This window comes from Neomonachus schauinslandi, unplaced genomic scaffold, assembly GCF_002201575.2.
Source record: "Neomonachus schauinslandi unplaced genomic scaffold, ASM220157v2 HiC_scaffold_135, whole genome shotgun sequence".
In the NCBI taxonomy this organism is placed as follows: domain Eukaryota; kingdom Metazoa; phylum Chordata; class Mammalia; order Carnivora; family Phocidae; genus Neomonachus; species Neomonachus schauinslandi.
The window spans coordinates 1-24,869 of NW_025408836.1; the positions used below are offsets into that span (position 1 = coordinate 1).

The window sequence follows — 24,869 nt, forward strand, 5'->3', positions numbered from 1 at the left end:
CCGAGGGAACTACAAGTCCCATGGTGCCTCGCGAGCACCGCCCCCCCAATCCCGCGCAGGCGCAGCCCCGGAGGGCGTCCTCTGCGGCGGGCGAAGTAGGCCGTGGGACCCTGGCAGAGGCCGGGGTTGTGCGTCCGAGAGCGGATACCCCTTGCGCGCGGCCGCCATGCCGGACAGCTGGGACAAGGACGTGTACCCCGAGCCCCCGCGCCGCACGCCGGCGCCCTCGCCGCAGACCTCGCTGCCCAACCCCATAACCTATTTGACGAAGGCCTTCGACCTCCTCGTGGACCGGCCCGTGACCCTAGCGAGAGGTACGGACCCTATCCGGGCCTCGCCGCTCCCCAGGGCCCCTCGCCGCCCTTCGGCGATCCTCGCACCCCTTCGCGCAACCCCGGGCTTCGCCCCGTGACCATCCCCCGCCGTCCGCACCTGCGGGCCGCGTCGCCTCCTTGGACGCCCCGCCCCCCACCTTCACTGCACTCTAGGAACGCCCCTCACTCCTACACCAAGACCACTCACTGCTTTCCGGCCCCCGCCGCCTGGGGAACCCTCCACACACCCCTGGTCTCCGGCCTCGCCCAAATATTAGCGGATCGCAGTCTAGCCTGGGGCTTAATAAACCCCATTCTCCCTGCACGCTTTGCATCCCACGTTGTGCACAGAAGGCAGTCAGCAAACGGGTGTTGCCAGCCTTCTGCACACCTGCTGCAAAATGACCGGGGTGGTCAAGTGCTGGCCGAGGTCCCCTCAACCTAGATGTGCTGTGACTTGTACTCCGTGTGTGCTTATGCTTAAGAACTGTCCAGATCCCATCTCTGGTCCAAACCAGGCAGATGTTTAAAACCGCTCTTTGTGGCCCAGTTTGTTATTCAGCTAGCCCAGTAGAGGCAGCAGCAGGAGCACACTCTGCCCTCAGTCACTATTGCCTGGCAGTTCATCCATGCATTTAACTCATTCATTCGTTCAAACAACCCAGCCACCGACGTGCTGCGATGCCCCGGTGGCTCCTTTCTTAGGATAAAGTCAGCAGATCAGAACCCCAAATCTGGAAAAGGCACAGCAGTGAACCCACTGTTTCTTAGAAAGTGTTTTATGTGTCTGGAAAGATTTCACTGGTTCCAACTTATCAATTTCTGGGTGGGGATGCTGAGGCCAGAAGGTCAGTGGCAGCAAAACTGGCTTGGGGCCTCTGCCTACACGGAAAGACCCTGTGTTGTGGGGAGGTTGGCCAGCAGGTAGGACCTATAGAAGGGTGTGGGCTTGCAGAGCATGGGTTCAGAATCCTGAATTCTCTCTGGGCCTACGTACTCTACCGGGAGCTACCCCTGGTATAATACTCATGGTGCCTGGCTCCCAGGAAGCCCTCCGTAAACCATAAACGGTGGACCTCACCATTAGTAACCCAGGACAACCAGCCACACCTGTTCTTTGAGAGTCTAATTAGCAGTGTTTGTAAAAGCAGTCTGCCCCTTCCGTGGCTTGTGAGAAAGAAGAGAGCTAAGAGCAATTTCTGTGGCCTGTCCAAACCAACGGGGCCTTTTGAGTCTGGGGTTTTTTCTTTACAGAGTTTATAGAACGGCAGCACGCGAAGAACAGGTATTACTACTATCACCGGGAGTTCCGCCGTGTGCCAGACGTCACCGAGTGCCGGGAAAAGGATATCTTGTGCATGTTCGAAGCAGAAATGCAATGGAGAAGAGACTAGTATGTCCTGCCTGTGTGTGTCCCTTAGGAAACACTGAGCCTCACTCAGTGAGCACCTCTGTTGGGCTCTTATCCCCCAGGGATACCATGGGATGGTGGTCAGCCGCCAAGAAGGCCTCCTGGGGTTCGCCCAGATCTTGAGGGTGGAGGGGCCAGACAACAGGGCCCTAAGGTCTTGCTTTCATTCTGCTATCTCTGGGTACAGGGAAAGGATTCCTCGTAAACCGCCTTTTTTTTTTTTTTTTCCAGTAAAGTTGATCAAGAAATCGTCAACATTATCCAGGAAAGGCTGAAGGCCTGTCAGCAGAGGGAAGGTGAGAGCTACAGGCAGAACTGTGCCAAGGAGCTGGAGCAATTCACCCAGGTGGCCAAGGCCTACCAGGACCGCTGTAAGCAAGCCCCCACCCTGGCCTGATCCTTCAACGCTAACTTCACTGCCCAAATTGTGTCAGTTGGTTGGGGGAGAGAGTGGTTAAGAGAATCACTGTATCCCAGATTCCTTTTCTGCTCAGTATCTTAGCTGTTTCCTCCCCACTTTTAAAGAAGACTCTGGTCTATATCCTGGTAGATTTGGCCCATGACTTCCCTCCCCCTATCTCTTTCCCAGATCACGACCTGGGGGCTCATTATTCTGCCAGGAAGTGCCTGGCAAAACAGAAGCAGCGGATGTTGGCAGAGAGGAAGGCGGCTAAAGAGGCCGCCACTGCCTAAAGCAGCTCCTTGAGCACCTTCACAAAATGACTATTAAAATAAAGAGTAATTAAGAAACCTGTTTTTGGTGTCACCTTTAGTTCCCAACCTGGACCTGTTGACCTCACTGGTCCCATCTCCCTTTAAATCCAGCTACAACTAAGCTCGTAAGAGAAATACACAAAAGGCACTACTAACAAGCTTTAGTTCACTTTATTTTTCTTGTATAAAACTAGGTGGTGGCCACAGCTGGAGCCTGGGTCCTCTGCACAGAAACTCTGGTATGGGTCTTCACAAGATGGTCAGTGAATTCCTAGAAAAAGAGACAAGACTTTAGCTGGAGCCACACCTCAGCACCCGGTGCACCTGTCCAGGCTAAGGGGGTGGCTGGGCAGCCAGTACCTGATATGGAGACTTGGTGAACACTGTTTCCTTCCAGAGGTCAGGGGTGAGATAGCTGTAGGTCTTGGAGATGGCATCAAAAGTAGCCTTAGCTGGAAGAGAGAAAATAGAAGGTTGGCAGATACACAGGACACAACACCCCAGATACAATAAAAGATGTTGCGCTCCTAGGGACAGAGAGGCCACTTGGGGCCAGTCTGCCGTGCCTTAGGAGGGCCTTCCTCTCTCTCTCAAAATACGCCAAGCACACACTGAGTATGATTAAGCTGAGCTATGAGGGCCACCTACCAAAGTTCCCCAGGGTGGCAGTGCAGCCTCTGGCCGAGGTGTAACAGTCATCAATACCGGCCATCATCAGTAGCTTCTTGGGCACAGGGGCTGAAACAATGCCAGTGCCTCTGGGGGCGGGGATGAGACGCACCAGCACAGAGCCACAGCGGCCAGTCACCTGCAAAACGTGGAGGAGTCAGGAGATGGCCTAGGGGGAACTGGCACCACCGCAGGCCCCATCACCCCCCCACCCCCCAAGCCTACCTTGCATGGGACAGTGTGGGGCTTGCCGATCTTGTTCCCCCAGTAGCCTCGCCTCACGGGGACGATGGAAAGCTTGGCCAGGATGATGGCCCCACGGATAGCAGTGGCAACCTCCTTGGAGCACTTGACACCCAGGCCGACGTGTCCATTGTAATCTCCGATGGCAACAAACGCCTGTGAGGAACCTGACATGGTTAGGAGTCCACTGACCGGCACGGCACCAGCAGCCACCAACAGCCACCAACTGGGCCTGTGGCGCCCCTCGAGGAAGGAGTGGCCACCGTGAGGCCACTCTGAGGTCCCGAGGAGATCCTTTCTCTCTCTCCCCGTTACGAAAGCCACGCGTGTAGTGACAAGCGTGACCACGCAGAGCTGAGAGAGTCTCACCCAGCCCCTTGGCAGGTGCAGCCCAGGAACACACGAGGTGACTAGGATACCTTGAACCTGGTCCGCTGGCCAGCACGGGTCTGCTTTTGCACAGGCATGATCTTCAGAACCTCGTCCTTGAGGGATGCTCCCAGGAAGAAATCAATGATCTCAGATTCCTATGGGATGAGAGATTGCAACGAAACCGTTCACTAGAAAGCTCAGGAACCGTCTGTAACCATTCTCCCTAGATAACCTCCACCCGGATCCTAGAACTAGTTTTCCAACTGTCCACATTTTGTCTCCAAGTCGAATACCCTAAGTCAGAGATAGGGCACCTAGGCACTCACACCCTCCTCAGACGTGGAGCCTTGGCTGGGGTGGACAGATCCCATCCCTGGACCCAAGGCCAAATGAGCCTCCCGGGGACTCCACCTGCCAACGCCCTGTCCGGAGGTGGGGCGGGGGGAGGACCCCCTCGTTACCTTGATAGGCAGAGAGAAGAGATAGATCTCCTCTAGGGACTTGATCTTCATGTCCTTGACCAGGCGGCCCAGCTTGGTGACGGGGATCCACTGGAGGGGGAAAAGGCGCCGATAACTACGGTCGCCCGATCGGCGCCGCCCACGGGCCCGTCTCACGTGCAAGGGCCCGAACCTACCTCCTTGTCCTCGGCCTTGCCTCCGCGAGCTCCACGGCCTCGACCCCGGCCCCGACCACGGCCGCGACCGCGGCCCCGGATGCCGCTGCCGAAGCCTCCGCGGAAGCCGCCGCGGCCTCCCATTCCAGGGCCCCCGGGCCCTCCGGGCCCTCCCGCAGCACCGGCGTCATCCGCCATTTGCTGAAAAGAACATCGAGAATGGACCAGTCAGCGAGGCCCTGGCACCTGCGGCCGCCCGGGGCCAGGGCTCCCGCCCAGAAGCGCCAACGCGCCGAACCGAGCCCCGCCAGATGGCCGCGGATCCCTGGCGCCCGGGCCCGCGCACGCACCAACCATCACGGAAACTCACGTGTTCTCTCGGAAAAGAAGACCGAGGCCGCGCGGAGGGAGTATTTATACCACGGCCAAGTGCCGCGAGATCTCGGCTGCCCCGCCCCAGGCGCGAGTTCGCCACGGGCCTATAAGAACCGTGGAAGCGCACTCCCGGGTTTCCCCGCGCTCCGCGTGCGACTGGGCGTGTGCGGTTCTGAGTGCGGGCGCCGCGGCGGCCCAGCTACCCGGTGCTGCGGGTAGGCCCGCGCCCCGCCGCGTCCCTGGATGGTAGCTGGGAGGTCGGCGTTGGTTGAAAATCACCCGCGGCTCTGGCCGTGGCCGCGGGTGAGATTCGGCGCCTACAGCCACCGGGGGCCTCAGCTTACCGCCCACTCGTCCGTGTGGGCAGGTGAAACCCAGGCCCCGACACGCGCCCCGCCGGCCCCGGCCCGCGTGTGTTCTGGCCTCTGGCCTCTGATCCCTGACCCCGTGTTCTGCCCGCAGGACGCCGACGCCCCGACCGTGAGGCCCACGCCGCCAGGACCGCGGGGAGAGGGGAGCTCTGCTCCCAACGCCCAGTGAAGTTGTCCGTGTGAGTCCTGCATGTTTGGGTGTTCCTGGCCCCCCACCCATCCGCCTGGAGGTGCATCTGTGGGCGCGGGGAGCAAGGTGTGCAGTGGAGGGGAGACCCTATGGGACACCTCTTGCCGGCCTGCCGGATTCCGCGTCGGATGCCACAAAGGGGTACAACTTGGGTCCCAGGGGCTGGCAGGTGACTCCTCCGTGGCATCCCGTGAGTGGCAGGGCCAGATTTGAAACCCTGGTGTATTTCACACACCAGATAGCTTCCACAGTAGCAGATAAAGTACCTTTGAGCTGGGTCACCAACCCACTAGCGAGTGTGACAATGAAGGGAAACATCCCTAAGGTGGAGTTGGAAGGCTAGAAGGGGGAGCTCTGCTGCTCAACATCAATTACAGACCCCAACAGGGAAGGATGTAGGGATTGATTACTCCTGCAACTCAGCCTGTGAGAAACTGTCATCACTCTGAACTCTTGCTTTTCTCCAGGGGACTTCGATCCCTCCCAACTTTCTTTCTCCATGAAATAAAGTTCCTTTCCTTTGTTTGTTGGGGGCTTGCTTGTAGTCTTTTTGCATGTCCTGAATTGCAGTTCTGGTTATTCCCAAATAAACATACTTTTGCCAGTGAAATAATGGACTCTTATTTTTAAAGTTAACCCAAGAATGAGAGTTTAAGATTCCCAGCTCAAGGGCTTGCATGGGCCCCATATTGCTCTCAGGAGGGGGATAGGGTCTGGGATAGGATTTGGTGACCTTGGTATTCGGTGCTACTGAACGTGCAGTTCTGTATTATGTGCCTCATGCGTGGGAACATTGCTGGTTTCCCAGGTGGAGACTGATTTCCCCATGTCTTCTCAGAGGCGTGCCCACATCGTCAGAGCCTACCTGTTCTGGAAAGCTTTCCCACATACTAGGCCCCCCACTATGGTGGTACCACAGGTTGCATGGGAATTTGGTCCTCACTTCCCTCCGATCTGTACTCTGGAGCTAGCGCCATGAGTCTTAGATCCTAGGAGACCTGATGGTGGGTCGATGTCAAAAGTCCCTGGGCTTTGGAGATCTGGCCTGGGCAGCACTATTTTGAGGAGGGAAAGGGAATGATTCCTACATTCCTGCCAAAGCCTCAGCTTTGGGGAAAGAGTCCTCAGAAGTTTAGTTCCCAGCCTAGTGCTGCTTGGGGATCAGCTATCACCCACTCCCAAGACGGGGGCTTCAGGGACCTGCCCAGGTCCAGACTACCTATCCCTCAACTCTGAGCAAGGGCCAGATGGTACAGGATCCCAGTGGGCCCTGAGCCAGGGCTGTGATTGGCCTGAGCTGGACAATGCCACTGTGAGGTCGGTCCACTCCTACTGTGAAATGGAGGCTCCTGAGCCCTGGGGGTCAGTGGAGCTGCTGTCCAGACACAGATCATGGTGAGCCTGGGACCCTTTTGCCTCTGGCCCTTAAATGTGTTCCTAAATCGAGACCTGTCCAGAGCTGGAACCCATTCCTCACTCTGAGAAAGGGTGAACAGTGGGTTACAGGCTCCCCAAGACAAGGAAACCAACCTTTGCAAGGGTTCTGGCCACGTCTAACTCCAGACCAAGGCCAGCTTCTCCAGCTGGGGACTGGTAGTCTTGGAAGGCCTTGACCCTCTCACAGCTGCCCCCTCAAAGTGGGTCCTGACCCAACCCTCCACTTGGGGGGCCCACCTCCCCATCCTGGGGTTTCCCTGGGGTATGTAGCTGGAACCTGGTCCAGCCAGGCACTGATTTTGGCCTGGCCCTTGCAGAGTGGCGGATATGATCTCAACCTCTTCGCCAGCCCTCCCGACTGCAACTTCCTGTGCTCCGTGTGCCACGGGGTTCTCAAGAGGCCAGTGAGGTTGCCATGCAGCCATATCTTCTGCAAGAAATGCATCCTCCGGTGGCTAGCCAGGTGCTAGTGGGCACCCAAGAGGCTGGGAGGACAAGGGCAGGGCTGTGTCCATCCCTGTGGCCCAGAACAGAGGAAGGTGGGCCAAGCATTAGGTCACAGCGGGCATAAGAGCTTCCAAATCTAGGACACTAAAGTACGTGTGTCCCCGCACCCTGGGATACTTACAGCCCATGGCCCCAACCTCAGAGCTGAGTTCCCCAGGAAGTACTCCGGCCTCTTCCAGCTTGAGAGAAGGGACCACCTGGGAAGGCATGTTGCTGTCTCTTGGTCCCTTTCCACTCCCAACACTCCCCACCCCCCTCCTCCTGCCTCCTAGACAGAAGACCTGTCCATGCTGCAGGAAAGAGGTGAAATGGAAAAAGATGGTCCATGTAAATAAACTCCGGAGGACCATCGGCCGCCTGGAAGTCAAGGTAGCTTGAAGCACCCACTCCCAGCGCCCTTCTCGCTCCTGCCAGGGGAGGGACAGAGCCAGGAGAGGGGGTAAGGAGAATCCTATCCTCAGAAAGAACTGAGGGTTTCTGCTCCAGCAACACTGACTGCAGCCTCAGGGTCATCAGTCCTGCCTGAGTTTGAGTCCCATCTCTACCACTTACTTGCTGTGTGACTTTGGGCAAGTTACCTAACCTTTTTGAGCCCCTGGGGCCTCAGCTGTAAAATGGGGATTATACAAGATTTTTAGAGGATGAAGTGTCTGCTGTGCTGGCCACCACCCCAGTCCCTTAATTTTATAGATGAGGAAACTGAGGTTTAAAAAAAAACAGACAAACTTGGCTTGTGTACAACTGTAAGATCAACCCAGCCATGTACCTCCCCCCACCCCCCATCCCTCAAGCCTTTGGCCCTGTGCACCTGGTCTCAGAGGTCTAGATTCTTCCCCCTCCATATCATTGATGCCATTAGGGCTTGGCAGGCTCCCGGATTAGGAACATCCCGGATGGGGGATTCTGGGTAAAGTAGGCTGCTCCAGTGCTGGCCACGTCTGACCTGGTTTGGCTCACATGGTGCTCTCCCCCCACCCTCAGTGCAAGAACGCGGAAGCTGGCTGCTTGGTGACGTGCCCCCTGGCCCATCGAAGGGGGCACCAGGACTCATGCCCTTTTGAGCTGATGGCCTGCCCCAATGAGGGCTGCACGGCACGGGTGCCACGTGGGGCCCTGGCTGAGCACTGGCAGCACTGCCAACGTGGGGCCCAGCAGCGCTGCCCACTGGGCTGTGGGGCCGCCCTGGGCCCGGTGGAGCGTGCACGCCACAACTGCTACCGTGAGCTGCGCGACGCCTGGACCCAGCGACAGGAGCGCAGCCGGACCCTGGTGCTGGGCCTGCTGCGGCGCATGCGCAAAGTGCACCGCACCACCAATCTCATCCGCAGGCAGCTGGCCCAGCTCGGAGACTTCCTGGAGGAGGACGACGCGCTGCTCGTGGGCGCCCCGCAAGGGGAGTCCGAGGCCACCCCAGAAGGCAGCATTGGGGCCGAGGTGTGGGGGGCCCAGGGCCACGATACCTTGTAAACAGAGGGGTAAATAAACGCAGAGCCCAGGCCTGGCCCGCCCTGCCACTTCTGTGCTTGCCGGCCTCACAGCTTTATCCCATTTGCCACCCCCACCCCCGCCCCGCCCCAGGCACTACTGCTTTCACCACGCAGGGACACTGGCCTTTCTCCCTGGGCCACTCCTGCCTGGAAGGCTCTTCTCCCTGCTCTCCGTTTGCCTGGTTTCTTTTCCCTCAGATACCTCTTCCTCGCAGAGGTTATCCCTGAAACCCTCCCAGTCTCCTTCCTGTTACTTCTACCTGTCTGTTAACCAACTTCCCAGCCAGTCACACAAACAGCTCAAAACCCTGAACTCCTAGGAAAAGCCCACGCCTCACAATGACTCACAGGGAACTGCCATTATCTCTGACCTCCTGCCCCTGTCGTCTCAGTACTCCCTGTAGCCACAAGCACTGTCCCCCCAAACAGCCACAGGGATCCCCGCTTTACTCACTCAGGCGACACCTTACCTCCCCCACCACCCCATTTAAAAGCCCCTTACCCTGATCTGTTCTTTCCACAGCACTAATCGCTGAAGGCTCCCGATTATTCCTTGCCCGTCCTCCGCCAGCCCTCTCTCCTCTAGCACCTCCTGCTCTTGTGCCTCCCAAATATCTACAACAGTGCTTTGCACATAGAATGTGATCAATAAATATTTGAGAGTCTCTGAAGTTACCCGATTTATTCATTTACCTGCAATATATATCACACCAGACCATGAGCACCTGACTGCGCTTGTACCCAAATCCCAGAAGGCCGAGGGGCAAGGGTCTCGGGATGACTTTAGTAAACATTTCCTACGACTCCTTTTTTAAAATTTCCACTAAAAGGCAAACAGCGGGCAAACGCCGTGCCCCGCAGTCCTCCGCCCCAGAAGCCCCAGCCGCCTCCAGGCCAGAAACGCCGCCACCAGTTTCCGCTTCCTGCCACAGCAGGCACTGCCCACAGCAAAGATGGCGCCGAGCGCGCAACTGATGGCGTCACAGTAGTCGTGGGCGGTGACGCCAGCTGCAGCGCGCCGGCAGTGAGAAGTGGCGCCTCTGTTTCCTTCACGCGGCGGCGGAGGCGGCGGCGGCGACATGGCGGAGCCCGTGGCGGGAGTGGGCCGCTTCAAGGCCAAGTGAGCTGGGGCGCTACGGCTGTGGGTGCCACCCAGGGAGGGAGCGGGGTTCGCAGCCCCAGTGGCAAATGTGCCCGCCCTGAACCGGGCGCCCATTCGGGTCTGGGCAGAGCCTGAGGGCGGTGTACGAACTGGCCCGCGGGAGTCGTGTTGGTTGCGTTATTACAAAGTGAGAGAGCCAGCGTCCGTTATTAAATTAGGAGCTGGTTTGGGGGTTGTGGGTGAAGAATTCTAAAGGAGGAAGGAGCGGGCTGAGCGCAGGTGGAGGCTGGTCCTGAACCACAGCGGGAGGCCCCCACCCTCAGGTACTGGGAGAAGAACCACTTCTGGGCAGGCAGCCCCGGGGCTTTCACCTCCTGTCCCTCTTCCACATGGAGCAGGAAGAGAGGTCAGGAGATGGGCGGTCTGCTGTGGCCCCGGAGACCCTGAATCCTGGGCTGATTCAGTTCCCCAAGGACTCTGGGGAACATCTAAGTGCTTAGGGCCCAGGACGGGATGGACTCCTCCCTGCCAGTGAGCTCGGTCTCATGGAATAAGCATACTAAGCAGCTCATTTTCATCAGTGGGAGTGATGAGCAATACCAAAGGGAAGGCCTGGGGTCAAGAGCGTCTCTGTGGCATAGTCACCAGGGCTCCACGGTTGGGGGCTCCATCTCATGTTGGTAGCCAAGCCTCCCCTAGTGGAGTTAGGCACCAGTGAAATCTGGGAAGAGAGACCCAAGCCACATACGGGGAATAGCCTGTGTGACACAAAAGGATAGCAGAGGCTCCTCCAAGTCAGGGTCTTAGAAACACATAAGGAGAGGGGAGGGTTTTAAGACAGGGTAAAACACTTAGGTTTGGAAAGGTCTTTCTGGCAGCAGGGTTTGAGATGGTAGAGAGGGGGCCTGGTGAAGAGGCTGGAGCGGCTGTCCAGATGAGCGTGTGGTGGCCTGGACCACTGCGGAGGCAGCCGAGAGGGGAGGGATGAGGACGGCATGAGGCTGCAGAAATGAGGGTTACTTGGGGAGTGGGAGGAAAGAGCTAGGGTTGAGGAGGGGGCAGGCTGCAGCTGAGAAGGAAGCTGTTGAGGGGGTGTTGCTCTGGGCTGGTACCCTGGGCTGGCCTCCCGCCGCCAGCAGAGGGCCCCTGAGGTCTGGCCTACTCCACTCTGGGGGAATCTGGGAAGACAGGGGTGTCACCCTGCTGGTACTGCCTCAGAACCTGGTGTGCATCACTGCCCAGTTCTGGGTCTCGCATCCTCTGTGACACCCACCTCACAGTGCTGCAGAGAGAGGACAGTGAGAAGAGCCATCTCCAACCTCCTGCATCCCCGCCTCTGCCTGGGAACTCCTCAAGGCAGGGGCCTTTTGGATTGAGCTCTGGGAGAGCACCCAGCACAGAGCTGGGCACTGGGGACCAAGGGGTGGGTGACTCACTCTCTCCCCCCTGTTCTCTCTCTAGCTATGCTGTGGAGCGCAAGATCGAGCCTTTCTACAAGGGCGGGAAGGTGCAGGTACCAGCCCAGGGAGGGGCAGAGTGGTGGGGCAGGCAGGGGCTGCACAGAGTTATCTTGGCTGAGACCCTTCTGTCACCAGCTGGACCAGACTGGGCAGCATCTCTTCTGCATTTGTGGTACCAAAGTCAACATCTTGGATGTGGCCTCAGGGGCCGTGCTGCGGAGCCTGGAGCAGGTGAGGGTGGGGAGAGCCAGGGCAAGGGGCTAGTGTGGAGGGCAGTCTGTTCTCATGGTGCTCTGTGTGCTAACTCTCACCTCTAGGAGGACCAGGAGGACATCACTGCCTTTGATCTCAGCCCTGACAACGAGGTATACGGGGCAGGGATAGGAGGCGGGCTTCGGTACCTCTCAGCCAAACTTTGAGCCATTGAGGACATGTGGCCGTGCCTCTCCCCTCCCAGCTGAACTGCATCGTTCTCTAGGTGCTGGTAACAGCCAGCCGGGCACTGCTTCTGGCTCAGTGGGCCTGGCGAGAGGGCAATATCACCCGCCTGTGGAAGGCGATACACACAGCCCCTGTGGCCACCATGGCATTTGACCCCACTTCCACACTGCTAGCCACAGGTAGGGCCCTGGCTGGGTGGCTGGGCCCCCGGAGGGCACACAGTCAGGGGTCTTCAGGCACACCAGCCCCTTCACCTTGAACACGTTCCCACAGGCGGCTGTGACGGGGCAGTTCGTGTCTGGGACATTGTGCGGCACTATGGGACACACCACTTTCGGGGCTCGCCAGGGGTTGTACAGTGAGTAGAGGGCAGCAGAGGGTGGACAGGGCCTTATGCCCAGGGGCGCACAACTCACCTGCCGCCCCCCCCGCCACCCGCAGCTTGGTGGCCTTCCACCCGGACCCCGCACGCCTGCTGCTCTTCTCCTCAGCTGCAGACGCCACTATCCGCGCGTGGTCGCTGCAGGACCAGTCGTGCCTGGCTGTGATGACTGCCCACTACAGTGCCGTCACCTCACTGACCTTTAGCACTGATGGCCACACCATGCTTAGGTCAGCGGCCAGCCACCCAGGCCATGGCAGGAAGGGGAGGGCCGCAGCTGAGGCCGAGGACTGAGGTGGCTGTCCCTCCCGCCCCCCAGCTCAGGCCGCGACAAGATCTGTGTCGTCTGGGACGTGCGGAGCCACCAGGCTACGAGGACGGTGCCAGTGTTTGAGGTGGGGATGCCAGGGGGCCGGGCCAATCGAGGGGGCAGGGGGAGGGTGGGCTGCTGCCTCTGACCCGCTTACCCTCAGAGTGTGGAGGCGGCCGTGCTGCTGCCAGAGGAGCCAGCACCTGGGCTGGGTGTGAAGTCCAAGGGCCTGCACTTCCTGACAGCCGGAGACCAAGGTATGTGTGTCCAGGCCAGGGTGGGCAGCAGAGGCTGGGGGAGGTCCGTGCACTGGAGTGCCAGCAGCCTGTGTCCCCTCACAGGCCTGCTGCGCGTGTGGGAGGCAGCCTCTGGGCAGTGCGTGTGTATACAACGGCGGCTGCCAGGCCCCGGGCAGGAACTGACCCACTGCGCTCTGGCCCACCGTGCCGGCCTGCTCCTCGCTGTCACTGCCGACCATAACCTGCTGCTCTATGAGGCCCACTCCCTGCGGCTGCAGAAACAGGTGAGCGCTGCCCCTGCTCAGCCCAGAGGTGGGGCTGCCAGCCCTCCACTCATGCAGGCTCTGGCTTGTGTCCCTCCGGCCCCCGCCCCCACAGTTTGCCGGCTACAGCGAGGAGGTGTTGGACGTCCGATTTCTTGGGCCCGAGGACTCCCACGTTGTCGTGGCCTCCAACAGCCCCAGCCTGAAAGTGTTTGAGCTGCAGACAATGGCCTGCCAGATTCTCCACAGCCACACAGGTCAGGGAGCTGAGCTGATGCCCCCAGCACTCTATCCTGGACTAGAATGCCCTCCTTTACTGTAACTGATGGCCATTTTCTCTCTACTTTCTCCCAGACATTGTCCTGGCCCTGGACGTGTTCCGGAAGGGGTGGCTCTTTGCCAGCTGTGCCAAGGTGAGTCATCTGGAGCGGTGTGGAGGTATGGGTCCCAGTGGAGGAAGCCCAGCCCCGCCTCTGTCCTCACCCTTTTGATTCCCAGGATCAGAGCATCTGTATCTGGAGGATGAACAAGGCTGGCAAGGTGGCCTGTGTGGCTCAGGGCTCCGGGCACACACACAGCGTGGGAACCATCTGCTGCTCTAGGTAGGGGGTCAGGGCTGGGGTCCGTGGTGTTACAGAGGCCCAGACCCTGCTAATGGGGTTCCAGCTCAGGGAGATGTGGAGGGGGAGGTTTCGGCCTTGGTCTTCGAGGCTCCAGGCTAGGGATGTGTAACAGAATGCCAGGGCTACCCAGCTGCTCTCTTGGTAGGGGCTCCTCAGAACTGTTCTTGGGGCTGGGGGAATTAAAGGGGAGAGGCTCGGGGTGCCTGGGTGGCTCAGTCAGTTAAATGTCTGCCTTTGGCTCAGGTGCGATCCCAGGATCCTGGGATCAAGCCCTGTGTCAGGCTCCTTGCTCAGCGGGAAGTCTGCTTCTCCCTCTCCCTCTGCCCCTCCCCGCTGCTCTGCTCGTGCTTTTTCTCCCTGTATTTCAAATAAAAAAAAAAAAGGCTGGGGGGAGAGGCTTTAGAGCAGAAAGAATGACATTGAACAAAGCTCAGGCAGAAAAGACATTCTCTGGGGCGCCTGGGTGGCTCAGTCGTTGAGCGTCTGCCTTCGGCTCAGGTCATGATCTCAGGGTCCTGGGATCGAGCCCCGCATCGGGCTCCCTCATGGTCAGGAAGCCTGCTTCTCCCTCTCCCACGCCCTCTGCTTGTGTTCCTTCTCTCGCTGTGTCTCTCTCTGTCAAATAAATAAATAAATCTTAAAAAAAAAAAAAGAGGGCGCCTGGGTGGCTCAGTTGGTTAAGCGACTGCTTTCGGCTCAGGTCATGATCCTGGAGTCCCTGGATCGAGTCCCGCATCGGGCTCCCTGCTCGGCGGGGAGCCTGCTTCTCCCTCTGACCCTCCCCCCTCTCATGTGCTCTCTCTCTCTCATTCTCTCTGTCTCAAATAAATAAATAAAATCTTTAAAAAAAAAAAAAAAAAGAAAAGACATTCCCTGCTAGGGGGGTTGAGGTCTTGTTACCAAGTCACCAGGTATGGTGGACCAAGGGTGGGTGGTGGGGGCTCAAGTAGACAAGTGCACCCTGCCCCTCCTTGGTCGGGACCATGGTCCTGCAGGCCCAGGCTGTGATGCCCTGGCAGACAGGGCTGCCCGGGGCTCAGCAGGGGTCTCCCTTCCCCCACATCTGGCCTCAGGCTGAAGGAGACGTTCCTGGTGACGGGCAGCCAGGACTGCACTGTGAAGGTGTGGCCCGTCCCTGAAGCCCTGCTCTCCAAGGGTGCAGCCCCAGACGGCAGTCCTGTCCTTCTCCAGGCTCAGGCCACACAGCGCTGCCATGACAAGGTGATGGGACACGGGGGCAGGGGCAGGGCCAGGGCCCTTGCTGGGATGGGGTTCTGAGCTGCCCCCTGCTCCCATCACCAGGACATCAACAGTGTGGCCGTCGCCCCCAACAACAAGTTGCTGGCCACAGGCTCACAGGACCGCACAGCCAAGCTCTGGGCTTTGCCGCAGTGCCAGCTGCTGGGTGTCTTCTCGGGCCACCGGCGCGGCCTCTGGTGCGTCCAGTTCTCACCCACGGACCAGGTGCTGGCCACAGCCTCGGCTGATGGTACGGTCAAGCTCTGGGCGCTGCAGGACTTCAGCTGCCTCAAGGTGAGCGCCTGCCTCAGGCCCCTCATCCCCAGGCCCTGCCCGCCGCCCTGGGGTTGTCTCACGTTCTCCCCTCCCCATCCTGCAGACGTTCGAGGGGCATGATGCTTCTGTGCTGAAGGTGGCCTTCGTGAGCCGTGGTACCCAGCTGCTGTCCAGGTGAGTGGGCTGGGGATAGGGGTTGGGATGAGCTGCAGGATGGGCCCTAGCACTGAACTCCTCCCGATCCCAAACCCAGTGGCTCTGATGGTCTCGTGAAGCTCTGGACCATCAAAAACAACGAGTGTGTAAAGACTCTGGACGCCCACGAGGACAAGGTCTGGGGGCTGCACTGTAGCCGGCTGGACGATCGCGCCCTCACCGGTGCTGGTGACTCCTGTGTCATCCTCTGGAAGGTATGGAGGTTTGGGGGGTCATGGGGACTGTGCAGGGCTGCATCAGGGTGCCCATCTGACCTCGCTCTGACCCTAGGATGTGACCGAGGTGGAGCAGGCAGAAGAGCAGGCCAAGCGGGAGGAGGAGGTGGTCAAGTAAGTCTGGGGGTCCCTGCCCAGTCCCCTTGAGTGCCACGCATATGTCTACCATCCCATACGTCACACCCTTGGAGTGGGGACATACAGCTGTCACCTCTGCTTTATGGCGTGGGAAACTGAGGCTAGGAGTGCAACACAGCTCACCACCAGTGGATGCTTAGGGCCAGGCTGTGGACTCCTGGGCCAGCCCCCTGATGGCTCTGCCTTCAGTCCCAGCCAGGTCCCCCAGTGACCCTGTCCTCCCTCCTTCCCCCACCAGGCAGCAAGAACTGGACAACCTGCTCCATGAGAAACGGTACCTGCGGGCACTGGGCTTGGCTATCTCCCTGGACCGGCCCCACACTGTGCTGACTGTCATCCAAGGTCAGTGCTGCCTTGGACCGTGGAGGGGGGCGGGGGTCTTGGGTCCATCTTGTGCCCTTCCGTGGGGCTCAGTCTCCCCCCCCCCCCCCCCCAGCTATCCGGAGGGACCCTGAGGCCTGCGAGAAGCTGGGAGCAACGGTGCTGCAGCTGCGGCGAGATCAGAAAGGTCAGGGGCAGGTGGGCAGGCGGGGCAATGGCCAGGCAGGGCAGCCAGTGGGCAGGTCTGACTGTCCTTGTCCCCCCAGAGGCCTTGCTGCGCTTCTGTGTCACGTGGAACACCAACTCGAGGCACTGTCACGACGCACAGGCTGTGCTGGGGGTGCTCCTGCGGCACGAGGCCCCGGAAGAGCTCCTGGCCTACCCTGGCGTGCAGACCTCCCTCGAGGCCCTACTGCCCTACACTGGTATATGGGCCGGCCCTGGGCGGGGTGGGAGCTGCTGGCCAGCCCCCACGAAGCCCCTGACGTCCCTGTGTCCTCCCCCAGAGCGACATTTTCAGCGGCTCAGCCGGACACTGCAGGCAGCCACCTTCCTGGACTTCTTGTGGCACAACATGAAGCTGCCCGCCCTCCCTGCGGCCCCCTCTGTGGCTCCCTCAGCTCTCTGAAACATGCCGAAGGCTGTCCTTTTCTATCCAGACTCCCCATGTGTGGACTGTCTCTCACTCCAGGTCCCCAGCCCCCAGCCCTAACCTGCCCCACGGGTGCCCCGGCCTGGCCAAGACCCAGAAGGCCCTGCTTCTCAGCACAGACACTGGGTTGTGCCTCAGTCAGAAGAGCTTTACTCTGGAAATGGGAGAGTATGGTTTCCTGGCCCTGCCAGCCACGGGGTCCCACCCTCAAATACTCCTCCCCCAGCTGTGGTGGTGGTGGTGGTGGCGGCATGGCTGGTGTCAGTCATCCCTGGGGTCTGGGGCTTTGGGCCTGCCCTCTGTGCAGCTCCACACGCCCTCGCGGGGGTCCTTGCGTGCCAGTGCCCTGCGGGTTATGGTGCAGCAGCGGCTCTGGATGGCGCTCAACAGAGGGCGGGTGGGCACGGTAGGGGGAGGGGTTGTGGCCTGGGGGTTCTCTGGGGAGCCTTGGGCCTCTCCCACCCTGTCCTCCTCACGGTCCTCCTCGCGGTGGAGCCCTGCGCCACTCAGGAGCGCGCCCAGCCCGTCGGGTCGCAGCAGCACAGCGGGGAGGAGACCGCAGCGCCCTCCGAACCTGCGAGGGGGCGGGGAGGAGGGTGGGGTTTGGCGGTTGCTGGATCCTCCCCCCATCCTGGGCCCCGCCCAAGTCCCACCCCCACGCACCTGCAGAGCCACCAGCCACGATCCGAAGTTTCCAGCACGCGCACGCGCGCCCCCGCAGGCACTGACAGTTCATCTGAGTGGCTGCTTTCATAGGCTTGAAAAGCGCAGAACTGAGACCCTGGGAGTGGGTATTTGGGGGTCACTGCGAGGCCTCAGGGACCAGGACTCCCACCTCTATCTCCTCCGCCCATGGAGTCACCACCTTCAGGCATCCCCCAGATGATGGGACCAAGAACACTCTGTCCCCATGTCCAGCGCTCGCTCAGCTGTTTCCTGTAGCCAGCTTTGCCGCACACTGCCCAGTGGTGGTGGCTGGCTTGGCGGGGGTGGGATGGGTAATTACCACTACTCCCTAGGGGTCGTCGTTCTTGGCCCGGGGCCGCTTCCTCCAGGTAGGGAGCAGGAAACCACGCTGTCTGCTGGTCTTCGTTTGCCACCAGCCACCAGCCTGTGCGCAAGAGGTGGCCGGAGGTTCAGACCCCCCAAGCCCTCTTGGGTCCTGGGGGCAAATGGGCAAGCTTTCTCAGTCCTGTCCAGGCCCACCTGAGGGATGTCGCAGCAGCACGTCTAGGATCTCCTGGGCCCGTGCATGGAAAGGTCGGCCCTGTGTGTCCTGGGTGCTGAAGGGCTGCAGGCAGCGCAGGCTCTGAGTCTCCAGGCCACGGATGGCAAGGCTGTCAGCCGGGCGGGGTAGAGGCTCTTCAGGAGCGGGCAGGATCACCAGACTGGGAAGGGTACAGGCGAGGGGCGGGTGGGAAGTGTGGTGAGGGCCTGCCACCCCTCCCCAGTCCGCCCAGCCTTCGCTCCTCCCCCAGCCTCCAAGGGCTTTTGCGGGCAGGGAGTTGGGGACGAGTCAGGCACCTGCCGGGTGGCAGCGCGGACTCCAGGTCCAGGGGTTGCGGTGCAAAGAAGCCGGTGAGCGCTGGGCTCCGAGACACGCGCGCCGCCGCAGCCAGCAGCGCCCGCGAATAGGTCTCCAGCAGCCGCAGGCGCGCCAGGCCGCGGCCCGTGCGCCCCCCGCGTACCAACAGCGATGCGTCTGCGGACACGACAGGAACGGACTGTGGGACCCCGCCCCAGGGTTCCCTCCGCCAGGCCGCTGGTGCCCCTGCCCCTCCCGGGATCCTTGCGGGCCTCCCTAACGGCCTCACCGGGAAGCTTGGGGAGAACGCGGTCAGATCTCCGCAGCAGGCCCGCCTCTACTGGGAAGGTTTCCTTGAGGGTCTTCTAAGGGAGAACCAGCGAATCAGTCTCAGAGTCCACCGGTTCCGTTGGGAGGGTGAGGGTTCCTTGCCGGGATGGGGGTCGTAGGGGCTAGACGCCCTCACGGGCTCAAGGGCAAATGCCCAGGCGCGGGCCATTGGTCCCTCCGGCAGCGGGGGCAGTCGGGTTCGCCCCAGGCTCACTCACCTGGAGCGTCTTGAATTCATCCCAGCTCCTGCGCACGAAAGTGTCGCTGTCATCCGACCAGTGCACAGAGAAGGCAAATGTCTGTTGGAGAAAGGTTGGGGCGCCTTGGAGGTGCTGGGCCAGGAATTCCTTCCTTCTTCCTTGGGGCTGGCAGGGACCCCACCCGTCATACCTGAAGCCGCGCTGTCTGCACTAGGGCCGCTGCGCACACTGACACTGGGTACCGGGGGCCGTCCATCGCTGTGCCTCACGGGTTCCAGTTCTGGGCTTCTGGAGCTGGCAAACTGTGGCCAAGGGTCCCACTGCGTCCTGGCTCACACGGTGGGGGGTGGGGGGAGAAGGCAGGGGGTTCCGGGCACCCGGAAGACTGACTGGAATTCCCCGGCTACGCCCCAGACTTGGCAGGTCCTTGTATCGCTGCCTTGCCCCTGGGTCTTTCCCAGCTTCCTCACGTGCCCAGAGTAGATCCGGGTAGAGGGACAGGACAGGGCTTGGGGGGGGGGGGGGGCAGAGAGGCGGTGGAGGGTGGGGACTGCGGCCTGAGTCCCTCAGGCATGAGTCTGGCCTGTGGGAGGAGGAGGAAAAGGAAGAGTCCTCAAAGTGCCGCCAGGCTTGGCCCGGCTCTCCTGGCTCTCCCACACCCGGTGTGATGCTGGGACTAGCGGAGCCTCCTCCAGGGCATGCCCCCATGGCTCTGTCTTTGAACTCACCTTGGAAGCTGACTGCTGTTGTCATCAGGAACCAAGGACACAGTGCTAAAAGCTTTATGTACTTTGTTTGGCTCACATTGGAGGAAAGGTCTCTTAATGTTTCCAAATCACAGAGGAGGAAATTTGTATTAAATAGATAATTAATGTCAGTTTTTCTGGATGTGGGGGTTGACCTCACAGGCTCACCCCAGAGGTTCCCCTGTGGTGGGGGGACTTGGGGCAGGACAAAGAGGGTCCCTCTCTGCAGTCACTGGCACTTGGGGAGGGGGGTTGGTGACTAGGACTGTTTTGAGAGCTGCCTCTAAGTTTATGATTTATCACAATTTACTGCAAACACAGCCTGAGATCAGAAGTCACAATTCCCCCACTAACTGGGGTGAAGCGGGGTTGGACCCTAGAATCCCCAGAGAGCGTATGCTCAGGTGCCCCACATGTCTGGGCTGCTTCCTTATAGGAAAGACTTCCAGAGCTCCATCCAACCCTGGTATATTTTGGCTCTTCGTGCTGCTGGGGCCACCAGCTCTAGGTTGGGACTCCTACCCTAAGCTGTCCAGGGAGGGGTTAGCCTCTAGGACATCCCTCCCGGAAATCACCCTAGCCTTGACAAAGGGCCTTTGTGCACCTGTCCAACCAGCGGCTCTCAAACCTTCCCTGGTCTTGGCCCAAGCAACAAACACCTGCTGACATAGGCCTGAATTGCAGCGTGCCTTCAGCCCAGCTATCACGCTCTCCCCGACCTCAGTGGCCTGGCCTGGCCTGGCAGGGTCCAGGGTGGGGCAGACACTTCTCCCCTGGAAGACCAGGAGAAAAGCTGGGAGAGGGCCTGTTTATTCACAGCCAGGGACCTCCTAAAGGGTGCTGAGGCCCCCTCCCTGCCCCAACTGACAGCCCCTGCTTCACACCCCCAGCAACCCTGGTTCCTTTTCATTCTCTCTCTCTCCATAGACCACAGGCTCATCTTACCCCTGGGCAACCCCCCCCCCCCCCCCCCCCGCCCTGCGCCCGTACTCCTCACTAGCTCCTATGAAATCCACCCTCCAGAGAAATCTTTGCAAAACACAAAGGGGATCAGGTTGGGGTGGACCTGCCCCAAATTGTCCAGCACCTTCCTATGGTCCTTAAATTCCCAGCTCCCATGGCAGCTCCATGTGCTCCTGCCCACCTTTGGACCTCTCCTCTCACCACCTTCCCCAAGTCCTGTTCCACTGGCCTTTCTGCCCATGTCCACCTCCAGCCGTGGCCTTGACTGCCCTCCTCAGCTGATTCCTCATCCTTCAGGCCTCTGCCTAAGTGTCACCTCCTCAAGGAAGCCTCCCGGATTTACCACACCCCTGTTCATGGTTCCCACCCGTTTGTCAGGGAATATTTGTTAGTGTGACTCCTTTTTTGTTTTGTTTTTGCTTTTTCCGTCTTGACCAATGGACAATGAGCCCAGAGAGGAGGTCAGGGACGGATCTTGTGCCCCGCCCTGCCCAGCGCCTGGACCAGTACTTGGAACAGATTAGACACTACACAAATATTTGCAGGATGAATGAAATGTACGTATAGAAGCTGCGGCCACTCCCGACGTGGCTATAACCCCTTCAGGCAGGCTATAGGGATCCAGGCTACTCCTTGCCCTCAGGAGCCCAGAGACCCGCCGGCGCCCGTTGCCATGGTGCCGGTCGCCCGGGCGGACCCGCGGGACCCAGGCCCTAGCGCGCGCCCCACTCTGTGCGCTCACCGCGCCACCCCGCGTTGCCAGGGCGCCGTGCGGCCGGCCGCTGGGCGCGCCCCAGCTGAGGGCACAGAGCCCGGCCGCGGGCACGCGGGGCGGTCAGAGCGGAGCGATGGGGGCGTCACGGGCCGGAACACGGACTTCGCCTCCGCCGCAGCCTGAGTCCACGGCGCGGCCGCGGCGTGGTTTCCACAACACGCTGCTCTTCTACTGGAGGAAGCGGGAGCGCAGCCACGTGCGACGCAAGTCAGGCTCGGGACGCGGATCGAGGCTCAGGGGCGCGGCCAGGACCCGGGCGGCGAAGACCCGGGCTTCCAGCCCCGCGCCCGCGCCGGCCCAGACCCCGGCCACGGGCTCTGCCGCCTATGGGGCATGCGCCGCGGGCCAGAGCCCCACCCCTCCGCCCGCCCCCGCCCCCGCCCCCAGCCCCGGCCCCAGCTCGAGCACGGCCTCCGCGCCCGCGGCGCGCGCGACCGGCTCCTGTGGCCGCGCCCTAGCAGCGGCGCGCGCGCTGGCCTGGAGACCGACTTGGAGGCCCATCTGGAGGCCGAGCTGGCCCGGCAGGCATTGCGCGGGCAACATGGCGGCGCCCGGCGAGCGGGGCCGCTTCTGCGGCGGGAGCTTCTTCTCCTTCCTGCCCGGCGGCGCGCGCTCGGAGGTGATGGACGATCTAGTGACGGACGCGCGCGGCCGGGGCGCGGGGCGGAGAGATGCCGCCGCCTCGGCCACGACGCCAGCCCCGACGCCGACCCCAGATCCTCAGGTCTCCGAGGACACCTCCCGGAGGCGGCCCTGCCGGGCCTGCGTGGACTTCAAGACGTGGATGCGGACGCAGCAGAAGGTGCAGATGCCCGGGGCCGCCACCTCCCCTGGTCCCGGCCCCCACACCTTGTTCTCAGGCGTCTGCGCCGACCCTCCGGAGGCCCAAGCCGAGCGGTCTCACGGGCTCTATGCCTCACAGACTTGTGCCCCCTCCCCAACCAGGGTGGGCTGTCCCTACACCTTGCTCCCAAGGGAGGCCCGGCCTTTAGGGTTTCAGCCACTCGTGTTCGGGATCGGCGGCCGCCGGGCTTCCGTCTCGAGTCATTTGGCCTCTGACTGGGGCGGGGGAAAACGGGAGCTCTGCGGGCTTCCGGTCCGGGGAAGCGAACCTGACCCTTGGTCGGCCTCCTTCCGCAGCGGGACAGCAAGTTTAGGGAAGATTGTCCTCAGGACCGCGAGGAACTGGGCCGCCACAGCTGGGCTGTCCTCCACACCCTGGCCGCCTACTACCCCGATCTGCCCACCCCTGAACAGCAGCAAGACATGGCGCAGTTCATACATTTATTTTCCAAGTTTTATCCGTGTGAGGAGTGTGCCGAAGATATAAGGAAGAGGTAAGTGTGTCTGCATTGTCTGTGGGCAGCAGAGCCATCCCTCCTGGAGCCAGGGTCTGGGGCCCCCCTGGCTGATGTCATAAAGGGGAGCCTGGAGAAGCAGGTGCAGAGGGTCGCCCAGAGCAGGGACCACCAACAGTGGGCACTGGATCAACTAAGCGGTCTCCTTTCCCCTCAAGGGCCAAGCTGCCTGGGGCTGCTGCTCCTGCAACCAGAGGCTCTCGGCCCAGCTTCACTTACAGAGTCCCTTGCTTGGTACTCCTGGAGGCTCGGGCAGGTTAATGAGTCCACTTTGCCTGACTTCTGGAGCAGGACTGCTGATTTTAAGGCCTTGAGAACCCACTGCTTTTGCTTCTGGGAGCCACCTTTTCCTCCCTGGGGAGCCCAAGAGCTGTTGTTTGGTACCTATAAGTGTTTCTGCGCTGAATGTGGGGGCCAGAGCAGCCCTTGCCATTTGAAGCCTGGGCAGTTAGAACAGCTCTCTTGCTAGGCCGAGGCCCCCGGGCCCCAGGTGCTAGAAACAGGTCTGGTTTTCAGTTATGCCTTTGTGCTGCCCCACCCCTTCACACACTGCCTGGGGCCAGGGATGCTGGGGTGAGGCTTCCTGATTGTTATGAGGTGGTAAAGTTGCATGATTGGTGCCTTATTGTCTTGCTTTGAGTTCTCCTCCGGGTTTGCCGAGCTCCCCAGGTGAGGGGTTGAGCAGGCCTAGGAGTGTGCCACTGTTGGACAGTGCAGGGTCAGCCCTGTTCTGGGAATGCCTGTCTCTCAGAGCACAAAGGCCCTCCTGGCTGTAGCCGACAGCCGCCCCAGCTCTCCCGCCTGCATGGAGCCGGCAAGGAGCCGCGGCCTGTCCCCACCTTCCACCTGCTTCCGCCACAGGATACGCAGGAACCAGCCAGACACACGCACTCGGGCATGCTTCAGCCAGTGGCTGTGCCGCCTGCACAATGAAGTGAACCGCAAGCTGGGCAAGCCGGACTTCGACTGCTCGCAAGTGGACGAGCGCTGGCGGGATGGCTGGAAGGATGGCTCCTGTGACTAGATGGTGGCCGGCAGAGCTGTGGGACAGCAGCCCGGGGCCTCCGGGCAGCCTGGCCAGAGGGGGACGGGGCACTCATTAAAGTGCGTCAGAGCCAGAGCCTGTCGTGTGTCAGTTGGATGTCCCAGACACTGCTCGGGGGCCCTTTCCCTCTTAGGTTTGGAGGAAAAGCAGAGGTGCCTGCTGCAGACACCCCAGCGGCCTGTGCTCCTCCCCGTGGGCTGCCGGTGAAGGAGACAGGAGCAGCCCGGGCTGGGTGGCCTGCTGCCCACCCTGCACCCTGGTGCCCACTTCCCTGCGCAAGAAGGTGACAGGCCCGCCTGGGTCACCTGTCCTGCTCCTTGAGGGAGGGCTAGGCCACTGTCTCTCTACCCTATAGCAAGGGACATAGGCCGTGTGCTGTTGGCCATTCGCAGAAGAGGCCCGGGGGCTGAGCTCTCCTCCCGGCTCAGAGCCTACGAGGAAAGCACAGGCAGGCTTTCTCTGAGGGCCTGCCAGCGCTGCTGCCCGCTTCCAGTTGCACGTATCTGTACCAGGCCTGTCAAGAGGCTTTGCGGGGCCAGCCTTCTCAGAGCTGGAGACCAAAATAAAATGGTAGAGAAGTGACTGAGGATCTGGCTTTGGTGTGTTTTGTGCTGGGACTTGCGGCGATGGGCAGGACCTGCCCTTGCTGCTTCCTTCCATCCAGGTTCTGCTCCGCAGGAGGGGCAGCCTGGGAAGCCGAGTGCTGGAGCTGAGGGAGGGTCAGAGATCAGTGGGAGGTCGGATGGCACCAAGTCTTCATGTCCCAGCAAGGACATTGTTTTAATACTCTCCTCCCGCGACAGGAAGGTCTTGGAGGATTTGGAGCTGAGGAATGGCACGATGACTTCCGAAAGGTTTCTCTGGCTGTTGAGCTAGGATGAGGCAGGTATGGGTGGGAGCAGGGACGGCAGGTACCCCTGTGGCACCTGGGTGGGTCAGAGCAGATCGACAGGCGGAGAGAAAGGAGCCAGGGTTGACTGGGGGGTTTGGGCCCTAGCACTGGGAGGATGAAGATGCTCTCGGGATCTGTGCTCTGGAGAACGCTGTAGGTGGGGCAGGCGTAGGGGTGACCTGCATGTAGCTTTTGGGCCTTGCCAGGTCTGCTCAGCCACACCTGCTTCCAGGCTTGGCTCCCAGCTGAAACGGACCAGCAACAGTATGCCCTCCCTGTGGTCGTCATGCACTGGTCGTCTCTCTCCTGGTAGCATCGTAGCCTCTCCCTTTGGCTCGGCTTCCTCGGCACCTTCACCCAGCGGGCGCCACAGGGGCTCTGGCTTCGGCAGGGCCTTCCCCAGAGAGGACAGCGATGCAAAGAAATGGGAGGCAGGGAGCAGCCAACAGAGG

At 60.8% G+C, this 24,869-nt stretch overlaps 6 protein-coding genes and 3 non-coding genes across 15 annotated transcripts; 5 read left to right on the forward strand and 4 right to left on the reverse strand.

The window, feature by feature from the left end:
• Positions 1-56: 56 nt before the first annotated feature.
• On the forward strand, positions 57-2,590 carry LOC123323649 (NADH dehydrogenase [ubiquinone] 1 beta subcomplex subunit 10). The gene is made up of 4 exons (XM_044912096.1): positions 57-314; positions 1,569-1,707; positions 1,957-2,096; positions 2,315-2,590. The coding sequence occupies exons 1-4, from the start codon at positions 167-169 to the stop codon at positions 2,416-2,418; spliced, it is 531 nt and encodes a 176-aa protein (XP_044768031.1). The 5' UTR covers positions 57-166; the 3' UTR covers positions 2,419-2,590.
• Positions 2,591-2,595: 5 nt separating this feature from the next.
• On the reverse strand, positions 2,596-4,744 carry LOC123323648 (40S ribosomal protein S2). 2 transcript variants are annotated; one of them, XM_044912095.1, is made up of 8 exons: positions 4,710-4,744; positions 4,361-4,540; positions 4,185-4,274; positions 3,771-3,878; positions 3,334-3,507; positions 3,088-3,247; positions 2,800-2,891; positions 2,596-2,710 (listed from the first exon to the last, which is right to left on the reverse strand). In XM_044912095.1, the coding sequence occupies exons 2-8, from the start codon at positions 4,535-4,537 to the stop codon at positions 2,630-2,632; spliced, it is 882 nt and encodes a 293-aa protein (XP_044768030.1). In that variant the 5' UTR covers positions 4,538-4,540; positions 4,710-4,744; the 3' UTR covers positions 2,596-2,629. The 2 variants fall into 2 exon arrangements, with proteins under 2 accessions (XP_044768030.1, XP_044768029.1); XM_044912094.1 differs by having other exon boundaries at positions 4,690-4,718.
• LOC123323655 lies at positions 2,954-3,080 on the reverse strand. The gene has a single exon (XR_006539507.1). It is a non-coding gene; the product is annotated as a small nucleolar RNA SNORA64/SNORA10 family (small nucleolar RNA).
• On the reverse strand, positions 3,582-3,715 carry LOC123323654. Its single transcript, XR_006539506.1, has one exon. It is a non-coding gene; the product is annotated as a small nucleolar RNA SNORA64/SNORA10 family (small nucleolar RNA).
• A 213-nt stretch (positions 4,745-4,957) lies between the features above and the next one.
• Positions 4,958-9,359, forward strand: LOC123323652 (RING finger protein 151-like). The gene is given in 6 exon segments (XM_044912103.1): positions 4,958-5,017; positions 5,214-5,264; positions 7,030-7,175; positions 7,492-7,588; positions 8,201-8,655; positions 8,657-9,359. Coding segments are annotated over 6 exon segments (855 nt in total). The 3' UTR covers positions 8,703-9,359.
• Positions 4,978-5,104, forward strand: LOC123323656. Its single transcript, XR_006539508.1, has one exon. It is a non-coding gene; the product is annotated as a small nucleolar RNA ACA64 (small nucleolar RNA).
• Positions 9,360-9,659: 300 nt separating the features above from the next.
• LOC123323646 (transducin beta-like protein 3) lies at positions 9,660-16,591 on the forward strand. Of its 3 annotated transcripts, XM_044912088.1 has the most exons (22): positions 9,660-9,826; positions 11,270-11,321; positions 11,404-11,499; positions 11,586-11,633; positions 11,747-11,888; positions 11,983-12,067; positions 12,151-12,321; positions 12,411-12,486; positions 12,565-12,658; positions 12,743-12,924; positions 13,019-13,160; positions 13,258-13,316; positions 13,402-13,505; positions 14,600-14,747; positions 14,829-15,059; positions 15,145-15,215; positions 15,295-15,451; positions 15,528-15,586; positions 15,849-15,952; positions 16,047-16,118; positions 16,198-16,356; positions 16,438-16,591. In XM_044912088.1, the coding sequence occupies exons 1-22, from the start codon at positions 9,786-9,788 to the stop codon at positions 16,557-16,559; spliced, it is 2,415 nt and encodes an 804-aa protein (XP_044768023.1). In that variant the 5' UTR covers positions 9,660-9,785; the 3' UTR covers positions 16,560-16,591. The 3 variants fall into 3 exon arrangements, with proteins under 3 accessions (XP_044768023.1, XP_044768022.1, XP_044768024.1); XM_044912087.1 differs by having other exon boundaries at positions 12,565-12,924; XM_044912089.1 differs by lacking the exon at positions 12,151-12,321 and having other exon boundaries at positions 12,565-12,924.
• Positions 16,592-16,736: 145 nt separating this feature from the next.
• LOC123323650 (NADPH oxidase organizer 1-like) lies at positions 16,737-19,019 on the reverse strand. 4 transcript variants are annotated; one of them, XM_044912100.1, is made up of 8 exons: positions 18,829-19,019; positions 18,657-18,737; positions 18,398-18,470; positions 18,108-18,285; positions 17,790-17,971; positions 17,590-17,694; positions 17,247-17,364; positions 16,737-17,157 (listed from the first exon to the last, which is right to left on the reverse strand). In XM_044912100.1, the coding sequence occupies exons 1-8, from the start codon at positions 18,892-18,894 to the stop codon at positions 16,845-16,847; spliced, it is 1,116 nt and encodes a 371-aa protein (XP_044768035.1). In that variant the 5' UTR covers positions 18,895-19,019; the 3' UTR covers positions 16,737-16,844. The 4 variants fall into 4 exon arrangements, with proteins under 4 accessions (XP_044768035.1, XP_044768034.1, XP_044768033.1 ...); XM_044912099.1 differs by having other exon boundaries at positions 18,108-18,307; positions 18,390-18,470; XM_044912098.1 differs by having other exon boundaries at positions 18,398-18,473.
• A 2,556-nt stretch (positions 19,020-21,575) lies between these two features.
• Positions 21,576-24,087, forward strand: LOC123323651 (FAD-linked sulfhydryl oxidase ALR). Its single transcript, XM_044912102.1, has 3 exons — positions 21,576-21,924; positions 22,263-22,459; positions 23,342-24,087. Exons 1-3 carry the CDS (start codon positions 21,664-21,666, stop codon positions 23,502-23,504), a joined length of 621 nt encoding a protein of 206 aa, XP_044768037.1. The 5' UTR covers positions 21,576-21,663; the 3' UTR covers positions 23,505-24,087.
• The last annotated feature ends 782 nt before the right edge of the window (positions 24,088-24,869 follow it).